Source organism: Hyperoodon ampullatus, assembly GCF_949752795.1.
Source record: "Hyperoodon ampullatus genome assembly, chromosome: 6".
Taxonomy (NCBI): domain Eukaryota; kingdom Metazoa; phylum Chordata; class Mammalia; order Artiodactyla; family Ziphiidae; genus Hyperoodon; species Hyperoodon ampullatus.
The window spans coordinates 115,782,746-115,798,101 of NC_136919.1; the positions used below are offsets into that span (position 1 = coordinate 115,782,746).

The following is a 15,356-nucleotide window of genomic DNA, read 5'->3' on the forward strand; positions in this document are numbered from 1 at the left end:
TAACCATACATAACAACTGTACAATTAACTTTTTATTTTTATTGATGCAATTCCTATGCATTACTCAAAAACTGCTGCATGAGGCATAATTAGACAATAAAAAAGATTATTACATCTCTTTTTCTGTCTAACCATTTTGGGACTAAATCAATGCTATGACCCATAATTAAAATATATCTTGCATGAAGAAAGAAAATAAGGCAAGAAAAAAATTCCCAGAAGAATTTAAAACTTTACTCACAGATTTTCCTACAAGAATAACTCATGTAAAAGTCTGCTTTAATTACCTGGCAACGCAATTCTGATTTGGTTGGAGTGGCTAGCAGAAATCGGACAAATTCCTTTCGAGATATTGGTGAATGATCTTCTGGTGGTTGAGAATTCTTGAAAAGCATATTGACAGATCAGTGGAGCATTTTGGGAGATAGCTACAATACATGTAATACTTGGCTAATGTAAAAAGAGCCTTACCTTTATTGCCACTTCTAGGTGTTCAATCAATGAGTCAATACCAAAAAATCTTGCTTCTTCTAACACACCTATCATAATAAAAACAATTTGACTTTTATAGACTATTCATTTTAATATTTATAGAATCATTTATAAAAAAATTCTATAAAGTTAAATTCTCACAACAGAAGTGAAATACAAGTAGGCTATCCATCAGTATAGAAGAAAAATAACTAATGTTTAGAACATATATATGTATATATAGAATATTTTAAAATATTTGTAAACAAAGTTTTTCTAAATAGTTTACATACAGTAAAAGACTCATGAATTAGAATGAAAGCTTTCCATATTACAAAATTATTTCTGAAAATTAAATAAGCCACAGTCAAAAAAATCCTAACATCACACATTCCTAAAATAACTGACATAGTGATTTGTAAGCCCAATAATAAATGATTAGTTCACCTAATCTTAACATTTCATTGACTTTTTAAAAAAAATTTATTTATTTTTGGCTGCATTGGGTTTTCGTTGCTGCGTGCAGGCTTCCTCTAGTTGCGGTGAGCAGGGACTACTCTTCGTTGCAATATGCTGGCTTCTCACTGCAGTGGTGTCTCTTGTTGTGGAGCATGGGCTCTAAGAGTGCTCAGTAGTTGTGGCACATGGGCTCAGTAGTTGTGGCACACAGGCTTAGTTGCTCCGTGGCATGTGGGATCTTCCTGGCCCAGGGCTCAAACCCGTGTCCCCTGCATTGGCAGGCAGGTTCTTAACCACTGCTCCACCATGGAAGGCCTTCATTGACTTTTTTTTTTTTAATATATTTAACACAGTCACAGTACCACAGTACTTTTTTTTTTTTTTTTAGATAAATTTATTTAATTTATTTATTTTTGGCTGTGATGGATCTTTGTTGCTGTGTGCGGGCTTTCTCTAGTTGCTACGAGTGGGGGTTACTCTTTGTTGTGGTGCATGGACTTCTCATTGCGGTGGCTTCTCTTGTTGTGGAGCACAGGCTCTAGGCACGTGGGCTTCAATAGTTGTGGTTTGCAGGCTGTAGAGTGCAGCCTCAGTAGTTGTGGCGCATGGGCTTCGATGCTCCGCAGCATGTGGGATCTTCCTGGACCAGGGCTCGAACCTGTGTCCCCTGAATTGGCAGGTGGATTCCTAACCACTGCGCCACCAGGGAAGCCCCTTGAGTTTGTGAATGAAGCAGATCTGAATCAGTTTGTCAGAGATCTTTTAGTTACTGAATCAGAATATTACAGAAGTGTATAAATGTAAGAGAGCTTCAAAACAAAAGTCAGCAGTATAATTCAGAAACCTTTCTTATAGGAGAATCAATTTTAAATAAAGGATTTCCAGGGGGCTCACACAAGATGGCAGAAGAGAAGGATGTGGAGCTCACCTCCTCCCACAAATACATCAAATATACATCTACATCTGGAATATTTCTCACAGAATACCCTCTGAATGCTGGCAGAATATCTCAAACACCCGAAATCGCATGAAAGATCTCCTCATAACCAGGTAGTATAAGAATAAAAAAAAAAAAAAGGCATTGGGATGGGACTTGCACATCTGGGAGGGAGTTGTGAAAGAGAAAAGTTTCCCACAACCTGGAAAGCCTCTTCACAGGTGGGGAGATCAGCCAGGACAGAAATGGAGCTTTAGAGGCTCAAAGCAAGTGCAGCAGCCAGTTTATGGCAGGCAGATCAGAAAGAGACCTGCACAGATGGTCTGGGTCACTGCCCTGTGCTCCCCAGCCTGAGATGTGCAACTGCTGGTGTGGGCGGGAGCTCAGTTCTGAAACTTGGGTTTCAGAGGACAGACCCAGGGAGAGGACCAGGGTTGGCTGCTCAGAGAAAGCCTGAAGGGGCTGGAGCATGGTATGGGCTGCAACCAGGGGTGTATGTAGAAGAAGCCCAGGCCCACCATAGAAGCAAAGCCCTTTTGTTAAGGAGCGTGGAAGGGAGGGACAGGCCTGCCATAGCAGCCTCTTTCTCCACACGCTTTCAGCTGATTCAGCGCTACCTGTAGGAGCTCTGGGAGCATGCCAGCGGGCTGCCCACATGCAGAGGCGGGGCTGAAATCTGAGCCCTCTGCCCACTGCTGTGCAGATCTACCCCACAGCCACTGGCTTTGTATACTCAGCGCCTGCAGGACATCCAAGTGGAAAATGGGTGCTCCCGTGGCTGGGACCAGTCTGGCCTTAGCAGCTATGTGGTTTGTGGGTGCATGCATGCAGAGGCTGGGCTGGAGTCTGTGCTGCTTCAATAGCTCCAACAGCAGGTTCAGGTGTGTGACTACTGTGGTCTTGCTACCTCACTTCAGTGGATCATTGCCAACAGACCTATGCTGGTGACTTTGTGAACACAGCGCCTGAGGGACACCAGGGCTTACTGCCTGCATTCTCACGGTTGAGGCGGGACCGAGCACAGTGCCAACAACAGTGTACTTTGTGAGCCCACACAATGGGTGACGGGTGACAGCACAGAACGCACTCCCTGGTGGAGAGCTCTGGAGGAGGAATACTCAGGGGCTCCTCTCCCTGGGCATACTCCAATCCCAACTACCTCACACCACAGCTCAGAAACAGATCTGGGGGCTTCTACTGCAGTAACTAGGGAGCAGACCCTGCCACTGAGAGGGCTGTGACAACCACAGAGCCAAGAGGAGGCCCCACTCAACATCCAGTGTAGCCTTTGGTCACCACAACATCAGTCACACCCTCTATCAAGGGGATAATGGCCAGCACACACTGAGGAAAGAGGTGGCAGGTATACATCCGGAAAACAGACCTTGCACCAAAAATGATAAACCCACACAAGCTACACAGGGACACTTCCACATACTAATAGCCCTCCAAGACCACAGTAGATAATTGTTTGTCGTAAACTTATAGAGTAAGAGAAATATAAGTAAAATGAAGAAGCAGAGAGACCACTCCCAGAAAACATCAAGAGAATTCCCCGGAAAGAACAAACAATGAAACAGATCTGCTCAGTCTAACAGACATTGAGTTAAAAAAAAACATAAAGAAAATATTGAAGGAACTAAGAAAGGTTATCAATGCAAACGTAGATTACTGTAAAAAGGAACGAGAAAGTGTAAAGAGGAGCCAAGGAAAATGAGAAAACTCATTCGCCGAGATGAAAGCTGAACTAAAGGCAATGAATAACAGGTTGAATAATGCAGAAGAATAAATAAGTGATGTGGAAGACGGAACAATGGAAATCCCCCAGTCAGAACAGCAGACAGAAAGCCAAATGGAAAAAAAAAAAAATTGAAAGCAATTTAAAAGACCTATGGGATAATGTAAAGTGTACCAATCTACACATAACAGGCATCCCAGAAGGAGAAGAAAGAGAAAAGGGAATTGAAAATGTATTTGAAGAAATTATGGCTGAAAACATCCCAAACTTAAAGAAGGAAACAGATACATAAGTATAGGAAGTACAGAGGGTTACAAACAAGATGAACCCAAACAGATCTATACCAAGATATACTATAATTAAAATGGTAAAAGTTAAAGAGAGGATTCTAAAGGCAGCAAGAGAAAAAACAAAGGGATAATTACAAGGGAACCCCCCCCATAAGGCTATCAGCTGATTTCTTTACAGCAATGTTGCAGGCCACAAACGAGCTGCAAGATACATTCAAAGTACTTAAAGGGAAAAATCTGCAACCTAGGATACTCTACCCAGCTAGATCAACACTTAGAATAGAAGGAGAGAGAAAGAATTTCTCAGACAAGCAAAAACTAAAGGAATAGAGCAATACTAAATCTATCTCTAAAATAAATATTGAAAGGTCTTTTCTAAGTAGAAAAGAAGTAAGAATCTACAGGAAAGAGAAAATCACAATTGGAAAGTAAATCACATAAATAAGCCAGGATGCAGATTTTTAAAAAATAATAAAATAATTTTTTTGTGAAAGTGATGATAACCACAATGAACACCAAAAGGAGAAACATGAAGATGTAAAAGAGGACATCAAAATCATAAAAAATGGGGGAAGAGAGTAAGACAATGTAGGTTATCTTTTAGAATGTGTTTGAGGTTATACCACTATAGATTCTAAAGCAAGTACATATAGGAAGGGGTTAACATACCTGAAAAACAGGGTGACCCCACATCAAAGACATACAATAGATGCACAAAAACAAAAGGAAGAGAACACAAGCATAATACAAAAGGAAATCATCAAACGATGAAAGGAAAAAGAAGAAAAAGGAACAAAGAATACAAAAATCAACTGGGAAACAAGCTCTACAATAGCAATACTTATCTATCAAGTTACCTTAAATGTCAATGGACTAGATGCTCCAATCAAAAGACACAAAGTGGCAGAGTGGATTGAAAAAACAAGAGCCTACAGAAGATGGCAGTGGGGCAGGAGGCAGAGTTCACGTCTCCCCACAACTAAGGCGCCTGCCAGATGCTGGTGGGGAACCTCAATGCCCAAGGAGACAGGAGGAACCCCCGAGTGACCGGGTAGGACATGGTGGGAATGAGGGGGGAGGAGAAGTGGAGGCCGGACAGGACCGGCGCCCCTGAGGGGTGACTGGGAAGGCGGAGGAGGGGTTCCCACGCCTGGAGGGACCCTCAGGGGCTCGGAGAAGCAGGTGTTTCCCCTGCCCAATTGGCCAGGAAGCGTGCAGGGCTCCCGGGCTGGGTCCTCGACCCTCCAAAGCCCCCTCTGGGCCATGTTGTTTCTAGGGGCGTAGGAGGGAGGTGGGGCTGGTGAAGGGGAGAGACGGATGGGGGAGGGGCCCTCTGTGATAGGAGGACCAGGGGAGGCACGGAGGTTGTTTCACCTACTCACTTGTGCCTGGAAAGCCTACTGGGCTGTCGGGCCTGGTCCTCCATTTTCCTGGGCCCCCTTCTCTCCCGGGCCCCCTCTGGCCTCACGGGTCCTAGGAGCATGGGAGGGAGAAGGGGGAAAGAGGAGAGGTGGACAGTGGTGGGGGGAACCCTCAAGGACTGGAGGATCGGGGAGGTGTGGCGGGTGTTTCCCCAGACCACTCAGCCCAGGAGACCTGCTGGGGTCCCACGTCAGGTCCCCCACCCTGCGAGGCCCCCGCTGCGCCACGCTGGTCCTGGGAGCGTAGGAGGGAGGGAGGAGGTGGGAAGGGGAGGAGAGGCGGACAGGATGAGGGGACGTTCCGGGGCCAGAGGATCAGGGAAAGCAACCCAGGCGTTTCCCCTGCCCACTCAGCTCTAGGAAGCCTGTTGGGCTTCCGGGTTTGGTCCCTTGCCTTCTGGAGCCACCTCTAGCCACGTGGGTGCTGTGAACATGGGAGGGCGAAGAAGAGAGGCCAATGGGGAGGGGCCCTCTGGGACTTCTCCCGCCCACTTGGGATCAGTGAGCATGCTGGGGTCCTGGACCTGGTCATCTGCCCTCCAGGGCCAGAGGCACTCCTGGGCCCCTCCTGCTGTGTTGAGTCTAAGACCCTGCCCCAGGGCCTTTTGTGGCCCTGTGGGTCCTAAGCATAGGCCCCATCCAACACCTAATCCCCACCCCTACCTAAGCCCCACCCTCCACAGCCAAGGCCTTTTCTGGCTTTCTTCTCCCTCCCTCTTTATTACAACTGTGGTTCTGTTTTACCTTCCAGTTGTTGTTTCATCTATATTTTTATTTTTTTATTTTTTACTTATTAAAAAAAATTTTTTTTTTTGAGGTACGCGGGCCTCTCACTGTTATGGCCTCTCCCGTGGCGGAGCACAGGCTCCGGACGCACAGGCTCAGCAGCCATGGCTCACAGGCCCAGTAGTTCCGCGGCATGTGGGATCTTCCCGGACTGGGGCACGAACTCGTGTCCCCTGCATCGGCAGGCGGACTCTCAACCACTGTGCCACCAGGGAAGCCCCTTTATTTTTTAATTCTTTCTAAGATGGCTGTTAGTTTTCTAATCTTGTTATTTACTCTTTCTTACTGTTCTGCTCCTTTTTTTCTTTTGTCTTTTGGGCGCCTCACACGGCTTGCAAGATCTTGGTTCACGAGCTGGGGGTCGGGCCAGAGTTCCTGTAGTGGGAGCTCCGAGTCTGAACCACTGGACTAACAGAGAACCTCAGACCCCAGGGAATATTCATAGGAGTGAGGTCTCCCAGAGGTCCTCATCTCAGGACGAAGACTCAGCTCTACCCAACAGCCTACAAATGCCAGTGCTGGAAGCCTCAGGCCAAACAACCAGTAAGACGGGAACACAATCGCACCCATCAAAAAAACCCAAAGAAACAAAATGAGTTGACAAAAAATTATGTCACAGATGAAGAAGCAAGGTAAAAACCTACAAGACCAAATAAATGAAGAGGAAATATGCAACCTACCTCAAAAAGAATTCACAGTAATGATAGTAAAGATGATCCAGAATCTCGGAAATAGAGTTGGAGGCACACATTGAGAAAATACAAGAAATGTTTAGCTAGAGATGGAGAACGAGGGGAAGATGGCGGAAGAGTAAGACGCGGAGATCACCTTCCTCTCCACAGATACATCAGAAATACATCTACACATAGAACAACTCCTACAGAACACCTACTGAACGCTGGCAGAAGACCTCAGACCTCCCAAAAGGCAAGAAACTCCCCATGTACCTGGGTAGGGCAAAAGAAAAAGAATAAACAGAGACAAAAGGATAGGGACGGTACCTGCACCAGTGGGAGGGAGCCGTGAAGGAGGAAAGGTTTCCACACACTAGGAGCCCCTTCGCGGGCGGAGACTGCGGGTGGCGGAGGGGGGAGCTTCGGGGCCGCGGAGGACAGCACAGCCACAGGGATGCGGAGGGCAAAGTGAAGAGATTCCCGCACAGAGGATCGGGGCCGACCAGCACTCGCCAGCCCGAGAGGCTTGTCTGCTCCCCCGCCGGGGCGGGCGGGGCTGGAAGCTGAGTCTCGGGCTTCAGTCGGAGCACAGGGAGAGGACTGGGGTTGGCGGTGTGAACACAGCCTGCAGGGGGTTAGTGCGCCATGGCTAGCCGGGAGGGAGTCTGGGGAAAAGTCTGGACCTGCCGAAGAGGCAGGAGACTTTTTCTTCCCTCTTTGTTTCCTGGTGCACGAGAAGAGGGGATTAAGAGCGGTGCTTAAAGGAGCTCCAGAGATGGGTGCGAGCCGCGGCTAAAAGTGCGGACCCCAGAGTTGGGCATAAGACGCTAAGGCTGCTGCTGCCGCTACCAAGAAGCCTGTGTGCGAGCACAAGTCACTATCCACATCCCCCTTCCGGGGAGCCAGTGCAGCCCGCCACTGCCAGGGTCCCGGGATACAGGGACAACTTCCCCGGGAGAACGTACGGCGAGCCTCAGGCTGGTGCAACGTCACGCCGGCCTCTGCCGCCACAGGCTCGCCCCGCACTCCGTACCCTTCCCTCCCCCTGGCTTCAGTGAGCCAGAGTCCCCGCAGCAGCTGCTCCTTTAACCCCGTCCTGTCTGAGTGAAGAACAGACGACCTCCGGCGACCTACACACAGAGGTGGGGCCAAATCCAAAACTGAGACCCGGGAGCTGTGAGAACAAAGAAGAGAAAGGGAAATCTCTCCCAGCAGGCTCAGAAGCAGCGGATTAAAGCTCCACAATCAACTTGATGTACCCTGCATGTGTGGAATACATGAATAGACAACGAATCATCCCAAATTGAAGAGGTGGACTTTGAGAGCAAGATCTATGATTTTTTCCCCTTTTCCTCTTTTTGTGAGTCTGTATGTGTATGCTTCTGTGTGAGATTTTGTCTGTATAGCTTTGCTTCCACCATTTCTCCTAGGGGTCTATCCATCCGTTTTTTTCCTTAATAATTAATTTTTATTTTAATAACTTTATTTTATCTTACTTTATATTACTTTATCTTCTTTCTTTCTTTTCTTCCTTCCTTCCCTCCCTCCCTCCTTCCTTTCTTTCTCTCTTTCTCTCTCTCTCTCCCTCTCCCTCCCTCTCCGTCTCCCTCCCTCCCTCCCTCTCTCTCTCTCTCTCCTACTAATTATTTCTTTCTACTTTTTCTCCCTTTTCTTCTGAGCCATGTGGATGAAAGGCTCTTTGTGCTGCAGCCAGGAGTCACTGCTGTGCCTCTTTGGTGAGGGAGCCAACTTCAGGACACTAGTCCACAAGAGACTTCCCAGCTCCACATAATATCAAAGGGCAAAAATCTCCCGGAGATCTCCATCTCAACACCAGCACCCAGCTTCACTCAACGACCAGCAAGCTACAGTGCTGGACACCCTATGCCAAACAACTAGCAAGACAGGAACACAACCCCAGCCATTAGCAGAGACACAGCCTAAAATCATAATAAGTCCAAAGACAACCCAAAACACACCACCAGACGTGGACCTGCCCACCAGAAAGACAAGATCCAGCCTCATACACCAGAACACAGGCACTAGTCCCGTCCACCAGGAAGCCTACCTATACAACCCACAGAACCAACCTTAGCCACTGGGGACAGACACCAAAAACAACGGGAACTACGAACCTGCAGCCTGAAAAAGGAGACCCCAAACACAGTAAGATAAGCAAAATGAGAAGACAGAAAAACACACAGCAGGTGAAGGAGCAAGATAAAAACCCACCAGACCTAACAAATGAGGAGGAAATAGGCAGTCTACCTGAAAAAGAATTCAGAATAATGACAGTAAAGATGATCCATAAACTTGGAAATAGAATAGACAAAATGCAGGAAAAATTCAATAAGGACCCAGAAGAACTAAAGATGAAACAAGCAACGATGAACAACACAATAAATGAAATTAAAAATACTCTAGATGGGATCAATAGCAGAATAACTGAGGCAGAAGAACAGATAAGTGACCTGGAAGATAAAGTAGTGGAAATAACTACTGCAGAGCAGAATAAAGAAAAAAGAATGAAAAGAACTGAGGACAGTCTCAGAGACCTCTGGGACAACATTAAACGCACCAACATTCGAATTATAGGGGTTCCAGAAGAAGAGAAAAAGAAAGGGACTAAGAAAATATTTGAAGAGATTATAGTTGAAAACTTCCCTAATATGGGAAAGGAAATAGTTAATCAAGTCCAGGAAGCACAGAGAGTCCCATACAGGATAAATCCAAGGAGAAATATATACCAAGACACATATTAATCAAACTGTCAAAAATTAAATACAAAGAAAACATATTAAAAGCAGCAAGGGAAAAACAACAAATAACACACAAGGGAATCACCATAAGGTTAACAGCTGATCTTTCAGCAGAAACTCTGCAAGCCAGAAGGGACTGGCAGGACATACTTAAAGTGATGAAGGAGAAAAACCTGCAACCAAGATTACTCTACCCAGCAAGGATCTCATTCAGATTTGATGGAGAAATTAAAACCTTTACAGACAAGCAAAAGCTGAGAGTTCAGCACCACCAAACCAGCTTTACAACAAATGCTAAAGGAACTTCTCAAGGCAAGAAACACAACAGAAGGAAAAGACCTACAATAACGATCCCAAAACAGTTAAGAAAATGGGAATAGGAACATACATATCACTAATTACCTGAAATGTAAATGGACTAAATGCTCCCACCAAAAGACACAGATTGGCTGAATGGATACAAAAACAAGAAGTATATATATGCTGTCTACAAGAGACCCACTTCAGACCTAGAGACACATACAGACTGAAAGTAAGGGGATGGAAAAAGATATTCCATGCAAATGGAAACCAAAAGAAAGCTGGAGTAGCAATTCTCATATCAGACAAAATAGACTTTAAAATAAAGAGTAACAGAAGAGACAAAGAAGGACACTACATAATGATCAAGGGATCAATCCAGGAAGAAGATATAACAATTGTAAATATTTATGCACCCAACATAGGAGCACCTCAGTACATAAGGCAAATACTAACAGCCATAAAAGGGGAAATTGACAGTAACACATTCAAAGTACAGGACTTTAACACTTTCACCAATGGACAGATCATCCAAAATGAAAATAAATAAGGAAACACAAGCTTTAAATGATACATTAAACAAGATGTACTTAATTGATATTTATAGGACATTCCATCCAAAAACAACAGAATACACATTTTTCTCAAGTGCTCATGGAACGTTCTCCAGGATAGAACATATCTTGGGTCACATATCAAGCATTGGTAAATTTAAGAAAACTGAAATCGTATCAAGTATCTTATCTGACCACAGTGCTATGAGACTAGATACCAATTACAGGAAAAGACCTGAAAAAATACAAACACATGGAGGCTAAACAATACACTACTTAATAATGAAGTGATCACTGAAGAAATCAAAGAGGAAATCAAAAAATACCTAGAAACAAATGACAATGGAGACACGACGACCCAAAACCTATGGGATGCAGCAAAAGCAGTTCTAAGAGGGAAGCTTATAGGAATATAATCCTACCGTAAGAAAAAGGAAACATCTCGAATAAACACCCTAACCTTGCACCTAAAGCAATTAGAGAAAGAAAAACAAAAAAACCCCAAAGTTAGCAGAAGGAAAGAAATCATAAACATCAGATCAGAAATAAATGAAAAAGAAATGAAGGAAACGATAGCAAAGATCAATAAAACTAAAAGCTGGTTCTTTGAGAAGATAAACAAAATTGATAAACCATTAGCCAGACTCATCAAGTAAAAAAGGGAGAAGACACAAATCAACAGAATTAGAAATGAAAAAGAAGTAACAACTGACGCTGCAGAAATACAAAACATCATGAGAGATTACTAAAAGCAACGCTATGCCAATAAAATGAACAACCTGTAAGAAATGGACAAATTCATAGAAATGCACAACCTGCCAAGACTGAATCAGGAAGAAATAGAAAATATGAACAGACCAATCACCAGCACTGAAATTGAAACTGTGATTAAAAATCTTCCAACAAACAAAAGCCCAGGACCAGATGGCTTCACAGGTGAACTCTATCAAACATTTAGAGAAGAGCTAACACCTATCCTTCTCAAACTCTTCCAAAATATAGCAGAGGGAGGAACACTCCCAAACTCATTCTACGAGGCCACCATCACCTGATACCAAAACCAGACAAGGATGTCACAAAGAAAGAAGACTACAGGCCAATATCACTGATGAACATAGATGCAAAAATCCTCAACAAAATACTAGCAAACAGAATCCAACAGCACATTAGAAGGATCATACACCATGATCAAGTGGGGTTTATTCCAGGAATGCAAGGGTTCTTCAATATACGCAAATCAATCAATGTGATACACCATATTAACAAGTTGAAGGAGAAAAACCATATGATCATCTCAATAGATGCGGAGAAAGCTTTCGACAAAATTCAACACCCATTTATAATAAAAACCCTGCAGAAAGTAGGCACAGAGGGAACTTTCCTCAACAGGATAAAAACCATGTATGACAAACCCACAGCCAACATCGTCCTCAATGGTGAAAAACTGAAAGCATTTCCACTAAGATCAGGAACAAGACAAGGTTGCCCACTCTCACCACTCTTATTCAACATAGTTTTGGAAGTTTTAGCCACAGCAATCAGAGAAGAAAAGGAAATAAAAGGAATCCAAATCGGAAAAGAAGAAGTAAAGCTGTCACTGTTTGCAGATGACATGATACTATACATAGAGAATCCTGAAGATGCTACCAGAAAACTACTAGAGCTAATCAATGAATTTGGTAAAGTAGCAGGATACAAAATTAATGCACAGAAATCTCTGGCATTCCTATACACTAATGATGAAAAATCTGAAAGTGAAATCAAGAAAACACTCCCATTTACCACTGCAACAAAAAGAATAAAATATCTAGGAATAAACCTACCTAAGGAGACAAAAGACCTGTATGCAGAAAATTGTAAGACACTGATGAAAGAAATTAAAGATGATACAAATAGATGGAGAGATGTACCATGTTCTTGGATTGGAAGAATCAACATTGTGAAAATGACTCTACTACCCAAAGCAATCTACAGATTCAATGCATTCCCTATCAAACTACCACTGGCATTTTTCACAGAACTAAAACAAAAAATTTCACAATTTCTATGGAAACACAAAACACCCCGGATAGCCAATGCAATCTTGAGAACAAAAAACGGAGCTGGAGGAATCAGGCTCCCTGACTTCAGACTATACTACAAAGCTACAGTAATCAAGACAGTATGGTACTGGCACAAAAACAGAAAGATAGATCAATGGCACAGGATAGAAAGCCCAGAGATAAACCCATGCACATATGGTCACCTTATCTTTGATAAAGGAGGCAGGAATGTACAGTGGAGAAAGGACAGCCTCTTCAATAAGTGCTGCTGGGAAAACTGGACAGGTACATGTGAGAGTAGGAGATTAGATCACTCCCTAACACCATACACAAAAAAAAGCTCAAAATGGATTAAAGGCCTAAATGTAAGGCCAGAAACTATCAAACTCTTAGAGGAAAACATAGGCAGAACACTCTATGACATAAATCACAGCAGCATCCTTTTTGACCCACCTCCTAGAGAAATGGAAATAAAAATAAAAATAAACAAGTGGGACCTAATGAAACTTAAAAGTTTTTGCACAGCAAAGGAAACCATAAAGAAGACCAACACAACCCTCAGAATGGGAGAAAATATTTGCAAATGAAGCAACTGACAAAGGATTAATCTCCAAAATTTATAAGCAGCTCATGCAGCTCAATAGCAAAAAAACAAACAACCCAATCCAAAAATGGGCAGAAGACCTAAATAGACATTTCTCCAAAGAAGATATACAGACTGCCAACAAACACATGAAGGAATGCTCAACATCATTAATCATTAGAGAAATGCAAATCAAAACTACAATGAGATATCATCTCACACCAGTCAGAATGGCCATCATCAAAAAACCTAGAAACAATAAATGCTGGAGAGGGTGTGGAGAAAAGGGAACCCTCTTGCACTGCTGGTGGGAATGTGAATTGGTACAGCTACTATGGAGAACAGTATGGAGGTTCCTTAAAAAACTACAAATAGAACTACCATATGACCCAGCAATCCCACTACTGGGCATATACCATAAACCATAATTCAAAACCCATAAATTCAAAAAGAGTCATGTACCAAAATGTTCATTGCAGCTGTATTTACAATAGCCAGGAGATGGAAACAACCTAAGTGTCCATCATCAGATGAATGGATAAAGAAGATGTGGCACATATATACAATGGAATATTACTCAGCCATAAAAAGAAACGAAATTGAGCTATTTGTAATGAGGTGGATGGATCTAGAGTCTGTCATACAGGGTGCAGTAAGTCAGAAAGAGAAAGACAAATACCATATGCTAACACATATATATGGAATTTAAGGAAAAAAATGTTATGAAGAACCTAGGGGTAAGACAGGAATAGACACAGACGTACTAGAGAATGGACTTGAGGATATGGGGAGGGGGAAGGGTAAGCTGGGGCAAAGTGAGAGAGAGGCATGGATATATATACACTACCAGACGTAAAATAGCTAGCTAGTGGGAAGCAGCCACATAGCAGAGGGAGATCAGCTCGGTGCTTTGTGACCACTTAGAGGGGTGGGATAGGGAGGGTGGGAGGGAGGTAGACGCAAGAGGGAAGAGATATGGGGACATATGTATATGTATAACTGATTCACTTTGTTATAAAGCAGAAACTAACACACCATTGTGAAGCAATTATACTCCAATAAAGATGCAAAAGAAAAAAAAAAGAAATGTTTAACAAAGATCCAGAAGAACTAAAGCACAAACAAACAGAGATGAACAATGCAATAACTGAAATGAAAAATACACTAGAAGGAATCAATAACAGAATAGCTGAGGCAGAAGAACGAATGAGTGAGCTGGAAGACGGAATGGTGGCAATAACTACGGAGGAGCAGAATGAAGAAAAAAGAATGAAGAGAATTGAAGACAATATTAGAAACCTCCGGGACAACACTATACACACCAACATTCAAATTATAGGGCCCCCAGATGAAGAAGAGAAAAAGAAAGAGTCTGAGAAAACATTTGAAGAGATTATAGTTGAAAAATTCCTTAACATGGGAAAGGAAATAGTCACTGAAGTCCCGGAAGTGCAGAGACTCCCATACAGGAAAAACCAGAGAAGAAACACACCAAGACACATATTAATCAAACTAACAAAAATTAAATTCAAAGAAAAAATATTAAAAGCAGCAAGGGAAAAACAAAAAATAACATGCAAAGGAATCCTCATAAGGTTACCAGCTTATTTTTCAGCAGAAACTCTGCAGACAAGAAGGGAGTGGCAGGATATACTTAAAATGATGAAAGAGAAAAACCTAAAACCAAGATTACTTTACCTAGCAAGCATCTCATTCAGATTTGACAGAGAAATCAAAAGCTTTACAGACAAGCAAAAGCTAAGAGAATTCAGCACCACCAAACCAGCTTCATAACAAATGCTAAAGAAAATTCTCTAGGTGGAAACACAAGAGAAGAAAAAGACCCACAAAAACAAACCCAAAACAATTAAGAAAATGGTAATAGGAACATACATATTCATAATAACCTTGGATGTAAATGGATTAAATGCCCAAACAAAAAGACAGAGACTGGCTGAATGGATACAAAAACAAGACCCATCTATATGCTGTCTACAAGAGACCCACTTCAGACCTGGGGACACATACAGACTGAAAGTGAAGGGATGGAAAAAGATACTCCATGCAAATGGAAATCAAAAGAAAGCCGGAGTAGCAATACTTCTATCAGATACAATAGACCTTAAAATAAAGACTGTTACAAGAGATAAGATACTACATAATGATTAAGGGATCAATCCAAGAAGATGTAACAATTATAAATATTTATGCACCCAACATAGGAGCACCTCAATACATAAGACAAATGCTAACAGACATAAAAGAGGAAATCTACAGTAACACAATAATGGTAGGAGACTTTAACACCCACTTTCACGAATGGACAGATCAATGCAAATGAA

The 15,356-nt window shown here is 42.9% G+C and overlaps 1 protein-coding gene across 2 annotated transcripts in view; it reads right to left on the reverse strand.

The window, feature by feature from the left end:
• Positions 1-15,356, reverse strand: part of KCTD9 (potassium channel tetramerization domain containing 9) — a gene marked incomplete at both ends in the record, with an annotated part of 68,931 nt that overhangs the window by 34,930 nt on the left and 18,645 nt on the right. For both annotated transcript variants that reach the window (XM_079707003.1, XM_079707002.1), the window contains 2 exons: positions 288-383; positions 472-539. In XM_079707003.1, coding sequence (XP_079563129.1) covers positions 288-383; positions 472-539 — 164 coding nt within the window. The remainder of the gene's footprint in view (positions 1-287; positions 384-471; positions 540-15,356) is intronic.